We start from the raw sequence: 23,998 nt of genomic DNA on the forward strand, positions 1-23,998 counted from the left end.
GTTATGGCCGTTCCACGAAAGCGGACCATGCCCTAATTTAAATTCAACAAATTCAGAACCGCAAGGAATAATGAAAATACCCTCCGAATAATTGAGCAATCACCAACCTTAAAGGAGATGCAATATGCAGTTGAAAAGATTAACAATCTGATTACGGCCGTTATTTGATCCCCAGTTGCTTTAAATGCAAGCACAGCCTAACCAACAGAAGTTACATGTATTAAATACGGATACTATCGAACCAATTTCGATGTGTTCTATACACAAGCCTTCAAGAATTACTTGAGCAAAAGCGCGTGGTATATGAGTGGAATCCAATGTATAGTGGCTGATCCTCTGAAGTCTGAATCTACGTAAGGAGGGCAAGAACCTTCATCCACATTGGCCAGTGGGTTGAAAAGAGGCGAGCTTGGATCAGTACATCCAGGTACAAAATCAAGACTGCAGCGGTCACCCTGTATCCGTGACAATAGATTATTCTCAGGTTTTTTATGCTTGTATCTTTTGGATACATGACAAAACAAGAACCATTTGCACATCTTCTAGACATTCTAAATCACCCTGTCGATTTCATGGCCAACAATGGGGGGCAGCGGAGTTAATCTTCAGCATGCATGTAAAACTTAAGCGACTGATACAGAACCAACAGTTTGGGTATTTGTGCTGCATAGGCAGCCAAACTAAAAAGTAGAAGTAATTTATATCACCCATCAATGTGATATTAAGTAGAGAAGAATAAAAGAACTTACTCCTTCAACAGTTAAGTTATCGATCATAGCACATCTAGTGACCACTATGTTAGTATCAGGAAATATTGCTTTGTCACATGCACCTTCTTTACTCAGCTCCTTGGCTAGACCCTGCATCCGAAAATTAAATGTTTAAGAGGAAATAGTTGGTAATGCAGGGAAATACGTGCTAAACAAGATGACAAGATGAAGACCGGTTTGTACCTCGGTGAAAAAGTAAGCTGGTCTATTCCGCCAAGACTTTGGCACTTGAAATTGTAGCTTGTAGGGACCGGGACAGTCGACTCCGTTGGTAAATGAAAATATTAAACTTAATGCTGAGAAATAGAGAACGTTAAGGGGATGAAATACGGGGCAATCTATAAACTAGAATGAATTTGTGCAAGGGGTATACCATGCTTTGCGAGGCATATTTGGATTGTGTAGAAAGGAAGATCGGCTTTTCCTTACTTTCTGGAGCATTACTCGTGGCTCACTGCCACACATGATGGGGTGATTGAACCCTCCTACAGAATGTATCAATTAGCAGAACGCCACCAAACGTGCAAACGTACAGCACAATTCAAGATAAACAATTGAGTGAAAATAGTTGCACCATGCACAAGCGTATGTATACGGGCACATAAGACATCAATAAGTGAATTTGTATTTCAACAAAATTGATTCAGTTGACATGTAATAAATGTTGGATAAATGAATAATGAAGAGTTGTTGAAGGGTAAAGGAAGTGGGAGTTGTACCACATTGTAAAAGTAGACAAGTGAAGTCTTCCTTATTAACTCTAAGTTTGAGTTAGGGGTTTGGGCCCCAAGGGGTACCAGAAGTTTTTAGACGGGGGAAGACGCTAGTGAGCTATGTCTCGGTGTATTAAACACACGCGCGCGCCCGGCCGGCTCGGCGCGGTGAGGTGAGGTGAGGTCTTTGACCGATATTAATCTTTTTGGACAAAATTTGTTTAGAATTAAATTTTGTTGTGCCAATATGAGAGATAAGGAAGGCCTTCGGAACAGAGATGTGCGCCACATCTTGCGCGTATGCGCGCTTGGTTCTGGATTTTGGTCATTTGAACAGAACATCGCGCGCCGGTGCGCCGATTCTCGCGCAGGCGCGCGCCACTTGCTGTGCATGAGCTGTGCGCGGACAGAATGTCGCGCGCGGCCGCGCGGAATGTCGCGCAGCCGCGCGCGAGGCGCTGTTTCCGAAAGCACCAATCAATGTGTGCGTCTCTTGGCTATGTCTGCACCTGCTCCAGGCTGCTTTTCCACCAAACCGTGTGTCCTTTGACTAGAAATGTGTCTCTTCTACGCATCCGGTCTGGAGAAACGTGTCTCCTCAACGCAACCGGTGATCATCTATAAATAATCCCTCAAACCATATTCAAAGGCTGCGGAATCATTTTGTTTTGTTGCATACCTTCTTGACATTTTGCTGCATAATTTCGGTTCTTATACTTGAAAGCAATTGCATATCTTTGTTCGCCGATATCAAGGCTTTGTCGTGCTGCAAAGTTTTGACTTAAAGTCGTTGTATCTTGGGGACGATTGCCTGAAACGTATAGCACTTTAATACGGGCAATTTCGTCTTGCGGAGAAAGGATTTTCCTTGCCTCGACTAGATCGTTTTGTTGCTGCTGTTCGTGATTCAAGACCAGATTTCAGAAACGCAGAGAAGAGGTGATAAAAACAATCGCAAGACGAAATTTTTGATTTGTTCTCTTCTCGTTTCTGAAGAATGTCGACTCCTCCTACTGTTCCTGCGCCAATGCCTACCGTCCCTACTGCTCCTGCTCATGGCGAAAAGCCTACAAAGTTCAATGGTGCCGACTTCAAACGTTGGCAACAGAAAATGCTATTCTATCTGACCACATTGAGCCTATCTCGGTTCCTAACAGAGTCCCCTCCAGTCATATCTGAAGGAGATACCGATTCGCAACGAAGGAATGCTGTTGATGCATGGAACCACAGTGACTTCCTCTGCTGCAACTACATCTTAAACGGACTTGACGACATGCTTTATAGTGTCTACTGCTCTGTCAAGACAGCCAAAGAATTGTGGGATTCATTGGAGAAAAAGTACAAGACAGAAGATGCAGGAGTCAAGAAGTTCGTAGTTGGCAAATTTCTGGACTTCAAAATGGTGGACGCCAAATCCGTAATAAGCCAGGTACAACAAATTCAAATTATAATTCATGATTTGTTGGCAGAAGGAATGGAAATCAATGAACCATTTCAAGTGGCGGCTATCATTGAGAAATTGCCACCGATGTGGAAAGACTTCAAGAACTACCTTAAGCACAAGCGCAAGGAGTTGAAACTTGAAGATCTGATTGTGAGGCTTCGAATTGAGGAAGACAGCCGGACTTCTGAAGCCAAATCATACAAAAGAACAATGGAAACCGAGGCCAAGGCCAATCTAACAGAATCTAGCACCAGTCACAAGAGAAAGCGTCCTCAAAATGAGAAGCGAGGGCAGGCCAAAAAGTTCAAAGGAACTTGCTACAACTGTGGCAAGCCAAATCATATGGCCAAGGACTGTCGTCTTCCAAAGAAAGACAACAAAAATCAGAATCTAAGGCAAACCAATGTCATCGAAGATAGGAATGTACCAATAGACCTATCACGACTTGATCTATCCGCAGTTGTCTTTGAAACCAACTTGGTGGATAATCCAAGGGAATGGTGGGTAGACACCGGGTCCACTAGCCACATATGTGCTGATAAGGAAATGTTCTCATCCTACACTACTGTAAGTGATAGAAAATTGTTTATGGGAAACTCTACGACGTCTGAGGTCGTAGGAATTGGCAAAGTGGTATTGAAGATGACTTCCGGCAAAGAGATGACATTGTTGAATGTGCTGCATGTGCCAGACATTCGAAAGAATTTGGTTTCTGGATCGTTGTTGAGTAAGGCGGGTTTTAAACTTGTGTTTGAATCGGACAAGTTTGTCCTAACTAAGGCTGGTGCATTTGTAAGAAAAGGGTACCAAGATAATGGTCTCTTTAAACTCAATGTAATGAATGTTTACCGCCATGAGGCGAAGAATAAAGTGAATGATTCTGTTTACTTGTTTGAAAGTTCTAATTTATGGCATGAAAGATTAGGACATGTTAACTTCAACACACTACAAAGACTTGCGAACTTGAATGTAATACCTGCATTTAAAAGAAATCCACAAGATAAGTGTGAGATTTGTGTTGAAGCAAAGATGGCCAAAGGTCCATTCCATTCTGTGACAAGAAGTACTAATCCACTTGATTTAATTCACACTGACGTATGTGATTTAAAGTTTATGCAAACTCGAGGTGGGAATAAGTACTTCATAACATTCATTGATGATTGCACAAGATTCTGTTCCGTCTACTTATTGAAAAGTAAAGATGAAGCTATAGAAGCTTTCAAAAATTATAAGAATGAGGTTGAGAATCAATTGAGTACAAAGATCAAAATGATTCGAAGTGATAGAGGTGGAGAGTATGTCGCTCCATTTGAAGAATTTTGCACTAACTCTGGCATAATTCATCAAACTACAGCACCATACTCACCTCAATCCAATGGAGTTGCAGAACGTAAAAATCGTACTCTTAAGGAGATGATGAATGCATTGTTGATAAATTCTGGCTTACCTCAAAACTTGTGGGGGGAAGCAATACTATCTGCAAACCACATTCTTAATAAAATACCACACAAAGGGAAAGATGAAACTCCATATGAGTTATGGAAGGGTCGCAAACCATCTTATAAATAGCTAAAAGTGTGGGGGTGTTTGGCTAAAGTAGAGATACCAAAGCCAAAACAAGTTAAAATTGGACCCAAAACCGTTGACTGCATTTTTATTGGATATGCCTATAATAGTAGTGCATATAGGTTTTTGGTGCATAAGTCAACGATTCCTGATATTAATGAAGGAACTATTATGGAATCAAGGAATGCAATATTCTTTGAAAACAACTTACCTTGTAAGGAAAGAAAAGAAGGTTCCATTAAACGGTCTTATGAATCTACTATTGATTCTAAAGAAGTCAATGAAGAACCAAGACGTGGAAAGAGAGCAAGAATTGAAAAGTCCTTTGGTCCTGACTTTATGACTTACATGTTAGATGATGAACCAAGAACTATTCAAGAAGCTCTATCCAATCCCGAAGCTCCTTTCTGGAAAGAAGCTATAAATTCTGAAATAGAATCCATCATGCATAATCATACGTGGGAGTTGACTGATCTCCCTCCGGGTTGTAAGCCTTTAGGATGCAAGTGGATCCTTAAAAGGAAATACAAAGAAGATGGATCTATAGATAAATATAAAGCCCGATTGGTGGCTAAGGGGTTCAAACAAAAAGAAGGCTATGACTTCTTTGACACATACTCTCCAGTTACAAGGATTACATCCATTCGTGTTCTCATTGCGATTGCTGCGTTGCATAACCTCGAGATTCACCAAATGGATGTAAAGACAGCATTCTTGAATGGAGAGTTAGAAAAAGAAATTTATATGGAACAACCCGAAGGCTTTGTTATACCCGGACAAGAAAAGAAGGTGTGTAAACTTGTCAAGTCACTATACGGACTCAAACAAGCACCTAAGCAATGGCATGAAAAATTTGACAATACAATGAAGTCAAATGGTTTCAAAATCAACGAATGTGATAAATGCGTTTATATTAAAGGTGATGCAAATGCTTATGTTATTGTATGTCTTTATGTAGACGACATGTTGATTATGGGAATTAATCATGAGTTGATTATAAATGCCAAGAATATGTTGAAAAGGTCTTTTGATATGAAAGACTTGGGGTTGTGTGATATCATTTTGGGGATTAAAATCTCTAGAATATCTGAAGGAATAGTTTTATCACAAACTCACTATGTTGAAAAGGTGCTTGAAAGATTCAGTACCTTAAATATTCGACCTGCTAGAACTCCTATAGATTTAGGTGTTCATTTAGCAAAGAATAGAGGAGAACCCATCTCACAACTGGAATATGCAAGGATAATTGGTAGTCTAATGTACTTGACTAATTGTACTCGTCCAGATCTTGCATATTCAGTGAATAAGTTAAGTAGGTTCACAAGTAATCCAAGTAAGGATCATTGGAAAGCCTTAACGAGAGTGCTTGGATATTTGAAATATACATTGAACTATGGTTTAATATATTCAAAATATCCTGCAGTTTTAGAAGGATACTGTGATGCCAATTGGATATCTGACACAAAAGACTCCAAGTCCACTAGTGGATATGTATTCACAATAGGTGGGGGAGCGGTGTCATGGAAGTCGTCTAAGCAAACGTGTATAGCTCGATCTACTATGGAATCCGAGTTCATAGCATTAGACAAAGCTGGGGAAGAAGCCGAATGGCTAAGAAACTTCCTAGAAGATATTCCTTGTTGGAATAAGCCAGTGCCTTCCATTAACATTCATTGCGATAGTCAATCGGCAATAGGAAGAGCACAAAGCAGTATGTACAATGGTAAGTCTCGTCACATTAGACGGAGACATAATACCATAAGACAATTGATCTCGAATGGGGTTATTTCTGTTGAATATGTGAAATCAAAGGAAAACCTAGCGGATCCGTTTACTAAAGGTATAAATAGAGATCAAATGTACAAACTGTTGAGAGGAATGGGCTTAAAACCCACAAAATAAAATATTTATAGCGGTAACCCAACCTTGTGAAGTGGAGATCCCATGACCTTGGTTCAATGGGACAACTAAGTTATAAATATTAGTTTGAATACTTGGAATATTTAAAGGCTCATTCCTACAAAATCCAAGTAGAAAAGACCTGCAACATGTGGTGAGGTTAAGTTTTCTTTTAATGATTCCTATACCTATGAGCTAGAGTATGGCAGGATACTCTAGATAGGAGATCACCTATATAAGTGAGAAGTAATGGCTGCTTCAATGGAAAACGTTTATGAATCTAAGATATGGTCCAGGCCCGAAATGGACACAACATGAGAACAAAAATATGTTAGAATTATTATTGTGTAAATACTATTTTGACTTGGTTTACGTAAACGGTTGACTAGTTCAAGACATCGTGTCCTACTCAACTAGTAAATCCTATGGTATATTACTAAGGAAGGTTCAAAGTCAAAAGCTACCTATCCTAATGCAATAATAATTCACAAGAGCTTTCTAGTAAATCTGCATACATGCATTAAGTTCATTTATGTGGGGGATTGTTGGATAAATGAATAATGAAGAGTTGTTGAAGGGTAAAGGAAGTGGGAGTTGTCCCACATTGTAAAAGTAGACAAGTGAAGTCTTCCTTATTAACTTTAAGTTTGAGTTAGGGGTTTGGGCCCCAAGGGGTACCAGAAATTTTTAGACGGGGCAAGACGCTAGTGAGCTATGTCTCGGTGTATTAAACACACGCGCGCGCCCGCCCGCCCGGCTCGGCTCGGCGCGGGGCGGTACGGTGAGGTGAGGTGTGGTGTGGTCTTTGACCAATATTAATCTTTTGGACAAAATTTGTTTGGAATTAAATTTTGTTGTGCCAAGATGAGAGATGCGCAGGTGCGCCACATCTTGCGCGTATGCGCGCTTGGTTCTGGATTTTGGTCATTTGAACAGAACCTCGCGCGCCGGTGCGCCGATTCTCGCGCAGGCGCGCGCCACTTGTTGTGCATGAGCTGTGCGCGGACAGAATGTCGCGCGCGGCCGCGTGGAATGTCGCGCAGCCGCGCGCGAGGCGCTGTTTCCGAAAGCACCAATCAATGTGTGCGTCTCTTGGCTATGTCTGCACCTGCTCCAGGCTGCTTTTCCACCAAACCGTGTGTCCTTTGACTAGAAATGTGTCTCTTCTACGCATCCAGTCTGGAGAAACGTGTCTCCTCAATGCAACCGGTGATCATCTATAAATAATCCCTCAAACCATATTCAAAGGCTGCGGAATCATTTTGTTTTGTTGCATACCTGCTTGACATTTTGCTGCATAATTTCGGTTCTTATACTTGAAAGCAATTGCATATCTTTGTTCGCCGATATCAAGGCTTTGTCGTGCTGCAAAGTTTTGACTTAAAGTCGTTGTACCTTGGGGACGATTGCCTGAAACGTATAGCACTTTAATACGGGCAATTTCGTCTTGCGGAGAAAGGATTTTCCTTGCCTCGACTAGATCGTTTTGTTGCTGTTGTTCGTGATTCAAGACCAAATTTCAGAAACGCAGAGAAGAGGTGATAAAAACAATAAAGTCTACTGAACCAAGTTTGGACGGAGCGTGATAGATTACCATTAAAAGCAATTCCGTAGTCTTCGTTGGGAGCAAGTGTGGTTGCCATAGGATTATAGAATCACTTTAGTCTTTCTCCCTGTTAATTTTCTAAAGAAATCATACAAATGAACAGAATATAGAGGAAACCAAGTTGAAAGCAATACATTTTACACTCGGCGTTAGGGGGAAGGCCGTTCATGGTTTTCCAGTAGACTGGAGCTCTTCCGAGATCAAAGTCGGCCCATCTAGGAAGCACATAACTATAAAACAGCATTCAAGAAACTATACCATCAGACTTCACGGACACAAATGGCAGATAAAGAGTTGAACAAAACTCAAGACTTACTCTTTAAACTCCACAACGGGAGCATCTGCAACCAGAGCCGCAGCAACAGCAGCAGCTTCCCCTCTAATCTTAATTAATCTTCTTTTAATTGGATAATTTATTGGCAAGAACTCCACCAAAAACTAGTGGCTACAAGAAAATTTGCATTAGATAAAGTTAGATGTTCACGATAAGCACTCCCTGAATATGAAGGTTTTTTAAAATAAAAAAACAACAGTCCAACTCACTTGTAATCGATACATTTCCATGAATCCCATTCACTAAGATCTTGATCTAATTCCAATCCAAGCGATTAAAATTACCAACAGACTAGCTAATATGCTTTTTTCCTTCAGAAAACGAATCAAAATTACATAGAAATCATTATTATTTCAAAAGAAGGGTACCTGAAGAAGTACTAGAGGTTGATACAATTTGGTTGGAAGAATTAAACGGAGAAGCACTAGTAGCAGCTGTCGCAGCCATTTATCAGGCAATGCACAGATGTTCGGGAAGTGAGGTTTTAGATAAAGAAGATGAGGTTCATAGAGATATACACGCAACCACACAACACAAACTTGGCACTCCCAGATATCTCCAAGCAAACAGAAATGGACAAAAGGCGTGAATTGCATATATCTTGTGTGAACCCAAATAAAATCCCCAAAAATGTTGACATTTACATCACCAGCCTTTCACCAGCTACATGCAAAATCCCAAATTCAACCCCACAAAACCTGCTACCGCCTTATTATTATTATTATTATTATTATTATTCGGATAAGCAACCGCCTTTTTAACTCAACTCCCTTTGAAATTTTAATTGTCTTTTTTTCCGTCCATAAAAGGTTTGGCAAACATCAAATCCACCACATGAATCTACGAGAACAAAAAAAAAAATCATAATCCCACGAAATTTAGTGTATAAAGTACCAACACAAAAAACAGAAGAACAAGCCAAGAAAAATGGCTCTCATTGCATCACCGCCGCCTAAGGCAAAACTCTTCCCATTTGGCCCCCTTCGCCACCATAGCATCAAACAAGCCAAGCCCAATTCCCAAACAATCACACAAAAGCATAAAGATTCGCTGCATCACGCTACAGCCATAAGAAACACAAACTATTCTCTAATTCACGGTGTATTTACAAGGCAAAACGGAAAAAACAAAAGGGTTTGGACAATCTTCAGTGCAGCATCAATTCCAGTTCCGGGAAATGAAAAAGACTCCAGCTTTGGGAGAATTTTGCTCTCTGATGTTGTCGTGAAGAGGAGGAAGAACATTTATCGGGGCAGAAAGTGGAATTCTTTGGATGTGGCCACGGTTGGGGTGGTTGTGGCTATGCATTCGTTGTGTATCGCCGCTCCATTCACATTCAATTGGGGAGCATTTTCCGTTGCCGTGGGATTGTATTTCATCTCCGGCCTTTTGGGCATCACTCTTTCTTTCCACAGAAATCTTTCTCACCAGAGTTTCAAGCTTCCCAAATGGCTGGAATACTTCTTCGCATACTGTGGTGTTCAAGCCCTTCAGGTTGGATTCTTTTGCCTGGTACAGTAACAACAAAACCAAGATTTCGCATAAAGATTTGCGCTTTGGTTTTTGTAGGGAAATCCAATTGACTGGGTGAGCACACATAGGTACCACCACCAGTTCTGTGACACAGATAAAGACCCTCACAGCCCCCTCGAAGGATTCTGGTTCAGTCACATGAGTTGGCTTTTTGACACCGACAGTATAACTGAAAGGGTATTTTAGTATTCCACTTGTTTGAATATAAACAAACGTGTCCACAAATTTGCAAGTGCTAATGGGTATATTTTTGCAGTGTGGGAATCCCAGCAATGTTGGTGATTTGGAGAAACAACCCTTTTACAAGTTTCTTCAAAGAACTTATGTTATTCATCCGGTGGCTCTTGGGGCTCTACTATATGCCCTCGGAGGGTTCCCTTACATTGTGTGGGGAATGGTAAGTGGCACTCTAATTACTATATTTTGTCAAATGGGCTGGGGGGGGCGGAGTTTCTTACCGTTGAATTTCAAATGTGTTCTAAATGACCCCAATTGTTTTTGGAGTTTTCCTGGGAAGAGTTTTTGTTAAAGATGATTCTTGAAACAAGTACTTGACATAAAATTGAGATTTTGGTGTTATATGAGTTACCATTATCGGCTCATCCCAGTTGAGATTGTGGATATACCGTTCATTTTTTTGGATAAGTGGGGCAATCAATACTAACATGGGTTTCATGGTGGGTGTGAGAGTGTACTTGTTTGGCAAGGTGGACCATTTGACTTTTTTGAGCCTTGTAATTTCAAATATTAGAGGCCAGAACTAGTAGTTCTGAAAGGGTCCAAAATCGCAAAATGGGGCCTAGTGGATTTTGTTGAAACGAGATCCCCTTCTCTCTTAATTAAGAAAATTTTATCTAGGGATATAAAGAGTTAAATCTAATACTATCAAGCTCGATCTCGGCTTGTTTAGAATTTATATAGGTTTGAATCCGACTCGTTTGAAAATTACTAAGCTCGTGAATAGCTTGAGCTCGGTTCTCGTTTATCATTTTTAACGAATATGGCTCAAGCTCGGCTCATGAGGCGTACTCGTTTTCGAGCTCATTAAATAAGTTCATTTTTGAGTTTGTTAAACAAAATCGTTTTACAGCTCGTCGAATATTGTTAGCCAAAAATTTAACTAATATATGAGTAATTAAGGGGTATGGTTCTAATTTATAGTATTTCAATATGTTACATTTCACTAAAATAGAAATGTGATACAAAAACTCATGACCAATAAGCTAACCCAAAAAACTAGCTGAGCTCGAGCTCGAACTCGGGAACATGGAGCTTACGAGCCGAACATCGTGAATCTCGAGCTCAGCTTGGGAAGCTTAACGAACGATCTTGAACAATCTTTTTATCGATTCGAGCTTCGAGTAGCTACGAACGGCTTGGTTCGTTTACATTTATTGCATATAATGAATGTTGCGTTTACTTAGTGAGATGCGATTATATGTGGATAAATCATACTATGACTATTAAACTAATTTTATAGGAAGTGAAATCATGATGGATAAGCAATAACATACTACTTTGATTTATCAATTTTAATTTAGGAGTTACAACTTTATCATTTGTCTATAATAAATGTTGTGCTGTTGTTGAGCCACCAAACTTAAATTCTTACTCTCTAAGTAAAATGAGTGTATTGGTGATTAGGGTCGAATTCTCAGAGAACGGTAGACGATTTCTTTTGAGGACAAATAAAGAACAAAAAATAAAATATTAAAACTAAATTAGAAGCCAATAAAAAAATAATAAATCCAAATGAGAATTAAATTACCAAATTCTGATTCAATGGGATTTTCACTATTCAATTGTATCATTGTTCATCAGCTAACATATTATTTATTCATGCAGTTACAAGTAATTAAACTTAGAATTATAGGAATAGTTGCTAAAATCTTTTTGTTTTCATGATTTAATTGACTAAACACAGCATCCAGTCAAAACTTATTAATAATTAACTGGGCACGATACTGTTCCATATTAATTAAAAATAGCACTTTTCGTTTTGTGAAAACAGTTAATTATAAAATCTAACAACCGAGATAGTTGTGATTGATAAATTCAGTTTCATCGATTTATTTAGATTAAATATGTTATGATAGCACAACACACCTAATTTAGTGTTACTTAGGTACTAATCGTTTATGACAATTACGGATTACTGAATTCATTGGTAGCGGCAGAAAATTATATATCGAATTAAATTGTCATATTAACTGACATATTACTTTCATATAAATAAATCATAAACCAACAAATACTTGAACAAACAAGAATATTAAATTGAAGAGCAAAAAACCTCATATTGATAAATTGAAATAGTAAAAATATCCATTGAATTAGGAAAAAAAATTTAGCCTATAATTGTGGAGAGAAGAGAAATTCTATTGTCTTCTTTTTGTTCTTCATGTTGAAGAGGTGGATGGAAAAGAGAGAATTATATTTTATCAGTTGTGTGCCTCCTTCTTGTTTTGTACGTGTAGTGCTTATTGGATTAAGGAGAAAAACCTACCAAAATTAAAGAAATCCTAATGTAGACAAAATACTACCAAAGAAAGATATGATAAAGCTTTTATGAAATAAAACTATATCTTATCTTTATTTCTGTCAACAAGAAAATTCTTTCTCCAATTATTTTTCACAAATCAAAAACCATAATTAGGAGTCTAAAATATGATATTATCTTTACAGTTTTCGAAATTCGAACTCAGTTGTGTCGGCAGATGAAGAGTAGTCACAAAACGTGATTGCATCTTGTGAAAAAGTCCATTTCTAAAATTTTTCTGCTTCAAGTCCTCCCCAAGCTTCATATTGACAACTTTAATTGTGATATAAAATCACTTTTTTTAGCCCATATTTATCTCATGAGCAGAAAAATTCTTCCTACAACAAAATAACACAAAAGTGTATCAATTAAGCACGTAGAAAGCAGAAACGAAGAAAAATATGACAACAAAAGTATAAACTATTAAGAGCCTATCAATAAACAATCTTATTTTTAGTTTGTATTTATAAAATTGAGATCGTGATTTTTATTGAAAATTTAAATTATTAGTATTTCACATGTATGTTATTTTAATTCAGTTTAAATATTATATATTTTCTAAAAACAAAAATTAATAAATTGAATAAAAATATTCTACAACAAGGATAAAATCAAATGAAAGATATTAAATAATATTTTAAATTATTTGATTTTTATTCATGTTTTATAATTTTTTAAAATAGGTTTTTCATGTATCATTTCTCCGGATTTAAAATATACTAATGTAATATGATATTCATAGGATTATTGATATAATCATATAAAAAATTAATCGCAACTTTAATATATATACTAATTTAAAAAAATGTCATAATCGTATTTCTCGTATGGCAGGGTGTGAGAATCGTATGGGTGTACCACATCACTTGGCTGGTGAACTCGGCTTGCCATGTTTGGGGAAAACAAGCCTGGAATACGAGAGATCTCTCTCGAAATAACTGGTACGTCTATCTATTCTTTAAAGTCAGGAACCGGAGATTAATATTCTTGGAAACAATTGATCATCTCCATTTCTGAATTGTTAGGTGGGTAGCATTGCTTGCGTTTGGCGAGGGTTGGCATAATAATCACCACGCCTTCGAGTATTCCGCGATGCATGGGCTTGAATGGTGGCAAATCGATATGACTTGGTACGTGGTTTGGTTTCTTCAGGCCATTGGGTTAGCCTCCCATGTCAAGTTGCCCACCACAAACCACAAGCAAAGATTGGCTTTTGAATCAGTCCATCCTTAGGCAAACGGCGTCCTACTTTTTTCGACACACCGACTTTTTGTTCGTTACGTGCTGCTAGTAGCTCCTAAAGAAATTGTTATAATATCTCAATAAAATTTTTACACACATCTCATTAACGTTAGTCAACTTCATATATAGCACATCCATAATGTAATGAAATATTTATCAGCTCGTAACAAATACTATACAATCTTGAACTCGATATCCAACCACCTTACAACAAAGGTTAAAGAAATTTCATTTGGTCAATGATCATTAATTCGATTCTCATCATCAATATATTTTCGAACGAGTTTCTCGTAGATGTGTTGTTCATTGCGATTTCCTTGATCAACGTGATTTTCCAAGTTATTGTACTGAGTCGGAGTTTATGCAAAGAGCAACTAATATGGATTCTCACGCAATGTCAAAAATCATTACCAGTCCTTTGTTTCACCAGGCGCCTGAAACCTGTGCTCAAACTTCGACGCTGAAAGGCCTAGCATTGTATATTATAAAATAATAATACCGGACAAAACAATGCTGCATATGTATATATATATAAAGAATGTGAAGGAAAAGTCTGAGTGGTGAGTAAATTTAGGATCAACAATGTGCACGAGAGAAGGAATGGGCAATGGCTGCATGCACAGGCACTTGTCGGGAGGGATGGGAGTCAGGCACTGGCAGGCATTACCGCCGCGCATTCCTGCAGCCAGGTTGCTGCCTAAATGCACGCCAACCTTAGCTCAGTGGCTACTCTATATATCACCAATTTTTTTTTTATAATTTTATATTATGAAACTTTTAGCTTCAATTATTAAAACATTTGTATATAATCAATTTAATTATTATCCATTGTCGTTTTCAAAATGAGTGAGGCATTTAAAAAAATTACCGTCAAGCTTTAACTTGCTCTAGTAATGAATTGGAGCTTGTTTGGATCCACGTTGATTACATCGAGCTCAAACAGAATGACTATTTCAAATTTGAGAATAAATGAGAAAATTACTTTGTGTTGTCAAATTTCGATTTTAGATATGTATATTTCAATTTTTGACGAATTTAGACATTTTTTCAATGGAAAATCATCAACATCACGTCAAAAAAAAAAACTAACAATTAAAAATAACGAACTAGTCTCACTCATTCTACCACCAAGGGAACATTAAGAAGAAGGGATAGAACAAATTTATGATAATCTTGGTCACTGTTGGTTCCGATTAGAAGATACAAGATTTTTGAAATCAAACGAAAATTGCAAATTTTTACCAATTACTGAATTTTATAGATTATAAAGATCAATATGATAGTGCAATATAGGAAAAAGAGTAGGTCTCTTGTGAGACGGTCTCACGAATGTTTATCTGTGAGACGGGTCAATCTACCGATATTCACAATAAAAATTAATAATCTTAGCATAAATAGCAATATTTTTTCATGGATGACCCAAATAAGAGATCCGTCTCACAAAATACGATCCATGAGACCGTCTCACACAAGTTTTTGCCTAACAAAAAGTGTACCATTCAAGCATATAAAATATGGAATACATAACTAAAATAATTGGACGACATTTCCACAAAATAATAATAATAAATATAGTAAGGTTTATGTGATTTACAATAATAAATAATATTTTTTTATGAATGACATAAATAAAAAATATGTCTCATAAAATTGATTCGTGAGATCGTATCATAAAATTTTGGATGAAATAATATATAATTGAATGACATCCTATCCGAAGTAGCTGCCACTAATGTTGGAAGGACTAAATACCAGCTCTGGTCTTGTAGATTCCCCACATTCATCTCGATTTCAACCACGCGCAGTAACTTTCTATACTATCGTTTTGAACGTGAATTTAAATGAGGGATATTTAAATTAAATCAAAATCTGTTCTTCTATTAAAATAAAAATATATTCAAATGAGAGATTTTAACTTTTTGTTAAAACTTGTTTTACCTTATAACAACTTAGTTTAAGGATTAGGTAATATAAATAGATTAGTTAGGAGCTCTGTACTGTAATTTTTGAAAACATTTTTTCCACAATAATATTCATTTTCATTTCCGGGAAGTTGGGAGCTTCATTTCTCAATATGGTATCAGAGCAATGTAACTGCCAAGTTTTGGGATCTTCCGCTCGAGCTTCATTCTCCTGATTTTACCAATCAATCGAAGTGTATCGATTGGTTTTTTCTTCCGATTCTACTCCCAATTTTCTTCGTAATGGCTTCTACTTCTACTTCACCATGGGGAGTGCACACCATTCCAACTGATCCATATGATTTTCTCTACGTGAATCCATCTGATACTCATGGTCTTAATTTGATCAATGAGCAGCTTATCGGCACTGACAATTATGGAATCTGGAGCCGCGCGATGGTTATCGCATTACGCGCCAAAAATAAATTAGCCTTCATTGATGGTAGTTGCTCTCGGCCTGCACCTGGAGCCAATACTATTTTACAGTGGGAGCGATGCAATGCTATTGTGCTTTCATGGTTAATGAACAGTGTATCGAAGGAAATATTTGGGGGCATTGTATACTCCACTGATGCAGCCGCTGTTTGGGAAGATTTACGTGAACAGTTCGACAAGGTGAATGGTTCGAGAATTTTCACATTACATAGGGAGATCGGAAAATTAGTGCAAGGTAACAACTCTATCTCTGTCTACTATTCGAAGCTGAGGCAATTGTGGGATGAATTCGGGTCATTAGTTGCCTTGCCAACATGCTCTTGTGAAGCAGCAAAGAAATATGTGGAATATATTCAACAGCACAAACTCCTCCAATTTCTAATGGGGTTGAATGATAGCTATGTTCACATTCATAGTCAAATTTTAATGATGACTCCCCTTCCCACTGTCGCCCAAGCATTTGCTATTATCTATCAAGAAGAATCCCACATAAGTATATTGTCCTATGCCATCTCAATCGGTGATTCCTTCCTCTGGTTTTTTTTCTGCACAAGATAAAAGGCGTGGTAATATTCGCTGCGAACATTGCAATATGCTTCGACATAATAAAGAAGTTTGTTTCAAATTGGTTGGTTATCCTCCTGGCCATCGATTGTATAGGGGTCCAAATAGAGGAATGAATCAAAAACACACTAAGGATTGGTATGACAAAGAAAAACCAATGGTGAGAGCCAATGTTTCAGTGACTCCACAAGCCATGGTGGATCAAGTTGACATACCTTCTAACATCGGAAGTTTCTTCACTCCAGCACAATATGCAGCTATACTCAAGATGCTTGAAAAGGACCAACCAGCAGACGAGTTAGGTGTGGCTTCGGCTAACATGGCAGGTAACAGCTCCTATTCTGGCTCTAGTTGGATTATTGATACAGGGGCCAACGATCATATGGTTGGTCATCACACCATGTTGCGTAATTCTTTGCCATATGCTGATGCCATGGGATCCATTCAACTGCCCAATGGTCATACCACCACAATCACTCATGTAGGACCGGTTGACATAAACAATACCATCACCCTTGACCATGTCCTTTTTGTCCCTGATTTCCAGCATAATCTTTTATCAGTTTCCCAATTTACAAAACACCATCACTGCTGTGTCACTTTCTATCCCAATTTTTGTGTGTTTCAAGACCTCTCCACTGGGACAATAATGGGGATTGGTAAAGAAAGAAATGGCCTATATCACCTAGACAACTCAAGCATTCACTCCAAGGATAAACATCGCCATTTCTGCTCTTTGCATTCCTCTGTACCTTTATGTCCATCTTTATTTTCAGCTGTAAATAATCATGTTTGTCATGAAAATAATGAAACTCTTTGGCACCAAAGACTTGGACACATTTCAATATCTCGAATGAAATTGCTTTCTTTTTTGTCCCATGAATTTAATATGCCTCACTGTGGTATTTGTCCAAAGTCTAAGCAAACTAGACTGCCTTTTCCTTCCAAGAGAGAATTCAAAATCCACCCATACTTTCCAACTACTTCACTTGGATATATGGGGGCCATATAACACACCAACGTACAATGGAGAGCGTTATTTTCTCACCATAGTGGACGATTTCTCAAGAGCCACTTGGGTTTATCTCCTCCATTCCAAGCTTGATGTGTTCCCTACTTTCAGAGATTTTTTGCTTCTCATTCAAAACAAATTCTCTGCCTCTGTCAAGTTCATTCGGACTGACAATGGCACTGAATTTTTCCAGGCTGAATGCACTACCCTTCTCAACTCATTAGGCATTATTCACCAATCTTCTTGTCCTTACACTCCACAACAGAATGGCCTTGTAGACCGAAAACATAGGCATATTCTGGAAGTGGCTCGTGCCTTGAAACTTCAGGCTTCCCTCCCACACAAATATTAGGGTGATTGTGTTCTCACAGCAGTATATCTTATTAATCGTACCCTTACCTCTCTTCTTGAAAATCATTCTCCTTGTGAGGAATTATTTCATTGCCCACCTTCCTATTCTCATTTGTAGGTGCTAGGTTGCTTGTGTTATGCCTCGGTGTTGCCACGTGGTGACAAGTTTGCTCCTCGAGCAACTGCCTGTGTCTTCCTAGGCTACTCATCCACTCAAAAAGGATATCGAGTTCAAGATCTTACCACTCACAAAATCTTTATTTCTCGTGATATCACCTTTCATGAATCAATTTTTCCATTTTCTCACACCCCTGCTCCTGCATCCATTTTTAATTCCTTGCCAGCCTTGTCTCCTGATGCGGACGTTTGTCCTTCTTCCTTTTTCCCTGAACAAATCCATTCCCAATCTGCTCCCCTAACACCACATATCCGACGTTCATCCCGAGAGTCTCGTCCTCCCATTTGGACTCAAGACTTTGTTTGTTCTTCCTCACAACACATGCATTCCTCTCTAATTCCATTGCCAATTATGTTAGTTACTCTAACATATCTCCTTCCTATAGAGCTTTTCTGTCCAACATTTCGTCCATCAAGGAACCACTTACCTACCAAGAAGCAGTCCTTGATTCCCGTTGGCAAGAGGCTATGGCTCAAGAATTAGCGGCATTGGATGCCAATCACACCTGGGATCTTGTTCAGTTACCTCCTAGTAAACTTCCTATTGGCAAAAAATGGGTATATAAGGTTAAATATCATGCTGATGGACGTATTGACCGTTTTAAAGCAAGCCTTGTTGTCAAAGGATATACCCAACTTCATGGGATCGATTACCATGATACATTTTCCCCGGTGGCTAAAATTACCACTGTCCGTTGTTTGCTTAGTGTTGCTGCTATCTGTCAGTGGCCTCTATATCAAATGGATGTGACAAATACCTTTCTCCAAGGGGACCTCGACGAGGAAATTTACATGGCTTTGCCTGAGGGTCTTCCACGTCTAAAGGAGGCCTCTACTCACTTTCGAAGTGAGGGGGAGATCACTACTCGCATTCGAAGTGAGGGGGAGTTAGTATGCCGACTAACAAAATCTTTATATGGTCTCAAGCAAGCTTCGAGACAATGGAACATGAAGTTTTCTCAATACATGAGACTTGCTAGTTTTAAACAATCACTACATGATCATTCCTTATTTGTGAAACAGGAACATGACTTCATAACCATTTTATTGGTTTATGTTGATGATATAGTTATAACAGGGAATCATGAGCCTTCAATCTCAAGTCTAAAAGAGTATTTGCATCCGAAAATAAAGATCAAAGACTTGGGAACCTTAAAGTATTTTCTGGGAATTGAAGTTGCTAGATCGAAGGTTGGAATCTGTTTGAATCAAAGGAAATATGCCTTGGAACTCATCTCAGAAGCAGGGCTTGCTGGTGCCAAGTTTTTTGACACACCTATGGAACAGAATCTGAAGCTAACTACAAAAAAATATGATGACAGCATTGGACAGAAGAGTTCACTTGATCCCCTACTTGATGATCCTTGTTCTTACCGTAGATTAATTGGGAGGTTGATATATCTTACAGTCACACGCCCGGACATATGTTTTGCAGTACAACTATTGAGTCAATTCATGCATAACCCAAAAACATCTCACATGGAAGCGGCTGTAAGAGTTTTAAAGTACTTGAAAGGCACACCCAGACAGGGAATCTTGCTTTCTTCGCAGAGCTCACTCTCATTAACAGCATTTTGTGATTCTGATTGGGGCATATGTCCCATGAGCAGAAGATCGGTAACTGGTTATTGTATTAAATTAGGTGAATCTCTGATATCTTGGAAGACCAAGAAACAACCCACGGTTTCAAGATCCTCAGCAGAGGCCGAGTACAAGCAATGGCAAACACAATTTGTGAAGTGGTTTGGATTGTTGAAATTCTAAGAGATATGGGAATGAAATTGAAGCTGCCTGTGAAGATGTACTGTGACAACGTGGCAGCATTACATATTGCGGCTAATCCATTATATCTCGAAAGAACAAAGCACATAGAAATTGATTGTCATCTAATTTGGGAGAAAATTTGGGACAAGCTAATTGAGACATCTTACATGCCTACAAATCAACAACCAGCGAATTTGTTCACAAAAGCATTGAGCAAGAGTCAACATCAACACCTGTTGTGCAAGCTTGGAATACTTGATCTTTTCCATGCTTGAGGGGGAGTGTTAAAACGTGTTTTACCTTATAACAACTTAGTTCAAGGATTACGTAGTATAAATAGATTAGTTAGGAGCTCTGTACTGTAATTTTGAAAACATTTTTTCCACAATAATATTCATTTCCATTTTCGGGAAGTTGGGAGCTCAATTTCTCAATACTTTTCATTTAGCAAAGATAAATAATAAAATATAGAATATTTTTCACCACTTGTGTGGGTGATATTCATTATTCAAGATTCTAAAACGTGTGATGAAGTGTCGCGATCAACTTTGAATCTTTATATTTGCCGGTGAACCATATATGATATGTGTGTAAAATAATGACTATTATGTACATGAATCATGAGATTATAAACAGATCGAGTTTATTCATAAAATTTTGTTATAATTTTTAATTATTATTTGGATAAAGATAAAGTAATTATATTAAATATATTATTTGTAAAGATTATATTTGAATTTTTGAATTTTTTAAGTGAATTAGATATTGCAGTTACTAGTAAATTATATGAAAAAATTTACTCATCTAAATGAAAAAGGTATTCTCGTAAAACTAAATTAATGTCATAAAAATTTACTCATCTAAATGAACAAGGTATTCTCGTAAAACTAAATTAATGTCACAAAGTCGGATGACTAAATACATTAACATTTATATACAGTATAGATAAAAGAGTTTAGTATAAAATTAAATGTAAAAATTATGTTTTTAGTATTTTATTTTAATTTTAGTTATATTAAGTCAATTATTATAGAAATTAAGTCATTTACTGGGTGGTCTAATCCACTGCCACTCTTTAAATTTCTTTCTTTAACTGCCCCTTCAATTCCATTCCCATGACCATCTCGTGAACAAGCGGAGTAAGGCCAAAATCCTCCGTTAATAAACCTCGAGAAAAAGGTGAAAAGAAGAATGAAAACTTAATTGTGAACTCTGTTTTCTTTCATCTTCGATTTGTTCTGTGTAAACAGCCTTGCGGGATTCGAGATTTAGGAACCAGACAAAACGGGTCTACCTCTGTGGATGTTGGGTCTCAATGAGGAGCTATTGCGGGCCGACATGAATCGGCTGCTCAATCTACTCTTCCACCAGGTCCATTTTCCTTTTTAACTCATCTAAATCTACTCTTTCTTGGGTGGGTGTGTGTATTCAAAATGTTTTAAGCACAAGTTAAATGGGTGTACGTGTTTTATTTGATGTTATGTTAGGGAGTGTTGGACGAGCAGTTCTTGCAGTTGCAACAGCTGCAAGACGAATCGTCTCCGAACTTCGTTTCCGAGGTGGTTAACATATACTTTCACGAGACCGAGAAACTCTTGAGAAACCTCAGAGATCAGCTTCTGTACGTATTTCCTTGCCGTAATTTGATCAAAAGCTCTTTCTTGAATGAGGGTTTTATGCGAATTATGGTTTTTTTTTTTTTTTTTTGTGTCTGCGTTTTAAGGGTGGATAGAGAGTTGTTGGATTACAACAAAGTAGGAATCCACTTGAATCAGCTGATCGGGAGTAGTTCCAGCGTTGGTGCGCAAAGAGTTCGAAATGTGTGCGTCGCCTTTCGCGTTATTTCCCAGCAAAATAGCAGGCCCGGGTGGGTTGTTTCCCTCTTCTTCCAAAATCTTTTCATTTAGAAAAGATTATCACAAGTATGATGAAAAACTAACACATTGCTCTAATTTGGTTTCTCCCATGTTAAACTACACCAGGTGTTTAAAAGCATTGGAGATTTTGGAACACGAGTACTGCTACCTCAAGAGCAAACTGCATGAACTGTTTCAGATTGAACAGCAGAGGATCCTGGCATCCGCAATCAGATACCCCATGCAACAGCAGCCAAATAATCCTACAACTTGACTAGCTTTTAACTCATGATCTCTAGCACGGCTACAATCTGTGTTACGTCTAGAGCAACACACTCGTGTTTTTATTACAACATGTTCAATTGATCATTCGAAAACAAATATGTGAGGGTTGTTGTTACTTCTAATGTAAGCAAGAAAAAGTGTTGAAAGTGACACTAGTAGATCGTCAGGAGTTAATAAAAAAGATATGCCATAAATTTCTTTGAATCGGTAGCCTTTCTATTGTTTGCATTTGGGATTCTTCACCAGAAATTAAAGTACGGAGAATCGAATTGTAACTTCAGAAATGCTCCCAACCTCCAAATCAAAGCATTAATGTTGTGTTGGGAAAGAGTTGTGTGTAATAAATATCAATCCGTGCTATTATTGTGTGAAACTATGAATCAATATAATATCGCAGGAAATCAGTGTTACAGTTTTTCTCTAAATCATGTTTCTGAACATATATAAACATGATAATCAAATATGCGGAAGCTAGATCGAACATTACCTCCAACCATTGAATCATCTTTAAGTATTCTGATTTTCCTCCGATTGAAGCCTTCTAAGCACTCCAATCTCTCTATAGATGATGTATTATTCTGTATGAGATTGTATGTTTAGGGACCTCAAACGCTTGTATATATAGGCGTCTCTTACCATCAATGAGTTAATGCAGGAGCCGAGAGTCAAAAGAATAATCGTGTACGCATCTAAATTTTCTTGGCCGTCGCCAATATCAATTTGTACACGCTACTTCTTTTAATATGTGTCACGTTTTTCTTACATTCTTTCACTTGACACATATATCTCTAATTCACCATAAGAGAAAATAAAATACATGAATCATGGAGATAGTTCATCTAAAAAAACGATTATTATCTTTCATGTATTACAATGTATTATATCTCTCAATCTGTATAACTTAATGAATAAACATTATGTTTATTCGAGGTCCAACTTTATTGATATATCTCAAATCAATGAATGTGTGCACAATAAATATGAGAAACTATCACATCATAGTTTCATTAATTTGTTCTTACAACAAAGTTACATAAAGGACCCAAGTCCCATTCTTTCTATATGATCCTTAAATTTCAATGGTGGCATGCCTTTAGTCAAAGGATCTGCAATCATCAATTCAGTGCTAATGTGTTCGATAAGTAACTTCTTATCTTTAACACGTTCTCGTATGGCTAAATACTTAATGTCGATGTGCTTGCTTCGACTACCACTTTTGTTATTTTTAGCCATAAAAACAGCAGCTGAATTGTCACAATATATTCTTAATGGCCTAGATATAGAATCCATAATTCTAAGCCTCGAAATGAAACTCTTCAACCATACACCATGTGAGGTTGCCTCAAAACAAGCTACAAACTCAGCTTCCATGCATAGTGAAAGTAGCAGTCAATGTGTGCTTTGCACTTATCCAAGATACAGCTCCACCAGCTAGCATAAAAATATATCCGGAAGTGGATTTTCGTGAATCAATGCAGCCAGCGTAGTCTGAATCAGAGTAGCCAATTACTTCCAAATTCTCAGTTCGTCTGAACATAAGTATATAATCTTTGGTCCCTTGAAGGTACCTCATCTAAAAATGAATAACAATTGAACCAACTTTCAGACTTCATTACTTGCTATTGAATTCTTTTATCATTCAATATTTTTACGAGCATTAAGAACTACGAGATCATGGCCAACAATTTTTGGAATTTATATGATTGATTTCACAACACACATTTTAATTTGATGATGTTGTGAATAACAATCAATACATATAACTTGTGTGGATGAATGAACATCATAATGATCAATATTCTGAATTTGATCGCTCCCACTAATCAAGTCATTCTCAAGAAATTAATATCAGAGTAATAGCAATATGCTGCAAAATTAATGAATACATGCTAATGTTATTAAATGAAGCAATAAACCATATGTCATGTTTTACCCATGTAAATCATG

The 23,998-nt window shown here is 37.6% G+C and overlaps 4 protein-coding genes across 4 annotated transcripts; 3 read left to right on the forward strand and 1 right to left on the reverse strand.

Moving 5' to 3' along the window:
• Nucleotides 1–125: 125 nt before the first annotated feature.
• Nucleotides 126–9,034, reverse strand: LOC142529239 (protein POST-ILLUMINATION CHLOROPHYLL FLUORESCENCE INCREASE, chloroplastic-like). The gene is made up of 10 exons (XM_075634711.1): nucleotides 8,542–9,034; nucleotides 8,315–8,443; nucleotides 8,133–8,228; nucleotides 7,987–8,065; nucleotides 1,234–1,255; nucleotides 1,144–1,188; nucleotides 954–1,066; nucleotides 750–860; nucleotides 283–455; nucleotides 126–197 (listed from the first exon to the last, which is right to left on the reverse strand). Exons 4-10 carry the CDS (start codon nucleotides 7,987–7,989, stop codon nucleotides 161–163), a joined length of 504 nt encoding a protein of 167 aa, XP_075490826.1. The 5' UTR covers nucleotides 7,990–8,065; nucleotides 8,133–8,228; nucleotides 8,315–8,443; nucleotides 8,542–9,034; the 3' UTR covers nucleotides 126–160.
• Nucleotides 9,035–9,131: 97 nt separating this feature from the next.
• Nucleotides 9,132–13,768, forward strand: LOC142529238 (palmitoyl-monogalactosyldiacylglycerol delta-7 desaturase, chloroplastic-like). Its single transcript, XM_075634710.1, has 5 exons — nucleotides 9,132–9,826; nucleotides 9,902–10,042; nucleotides 10,122–10,262; nucleotides 13,239–13,345; nucleotides 13,430–13,768. Exons 1-5 carry the CDS (start codon nucleotides 9,260–9,262, stop codon nucleotides 13,635–13,637), a joined length of 1,164 nt encoding a protein of 387 aa, XP_075490825.1. The 5' UTR covers nucleotides 9,132–9,259; the 3' UTR covers nucleotides 13,638–13,768.
• A 2,082-nt stretch (nucleotides 13,769–15,850) lies between these two features.
• Nucleotides 15,851–19,910, forward strand: LOC142529351 (uncharacterized). Its single transcript, XM_075634862.1, has 4 exons — nucleotides 15,851–16,578; nucleotides 16,703–17,354; nucleotides 18,088–18,333; nucleotides 18,564–19,910. The coding sequence occupies exons 1-4, from the start codon at nucleotides 15,851–15,853 to the stop codon at nucleotides 19,908–19,910; spliced, it is 2,973 nt and encodes a 990-aa protein (XP_075490977.1).
• Nucleotides 19,911–21,182: 1,272 nt separating this feature from the next.
• On the forward strand, nucleotides 21,183–22,289 carry LOC142529569 (pseudo histidine-containing phosphotransfer protein 6-like). The gene is made up of 4 exons (XM_075635137.1): nucleotides 21,183–21,281; nucleotides 21,398–21,531; nucleotides 21,634–21,777; nucleotides 21,893–22,289. The coding sequence occupies exons 1-4, from the start codon at nucleotides 21,213–21,215 to the stop codon at nucleotides 22,038–22,040; spliced, it is 495 nt and encodes a 164-aa protein (XP_075491252.1). The 5' UTR covers nucleotides 21,183–21,212; the 3' UTR covers nucleotides 22,041–22,289.
• Nucleotides 22,290–23,998: the final 1,709 nt, after the last annotated feature.

Source organism: Primulina tabacum, chromosome 16, assembly GCF_025594145.1.
Source record: "Primulina tabacum isolate GXHZ01 chromosome 16, ASM2559414v2, whole genome shotgun sequence".
NCBI classification, from domain to species: domain Eukaryota; kingdom Viridiplantae; phylum Streptophyta; class Magnoliopsida; order Lamiales; family Gesneriaceae; genus Primulina; species Primulina tabacum.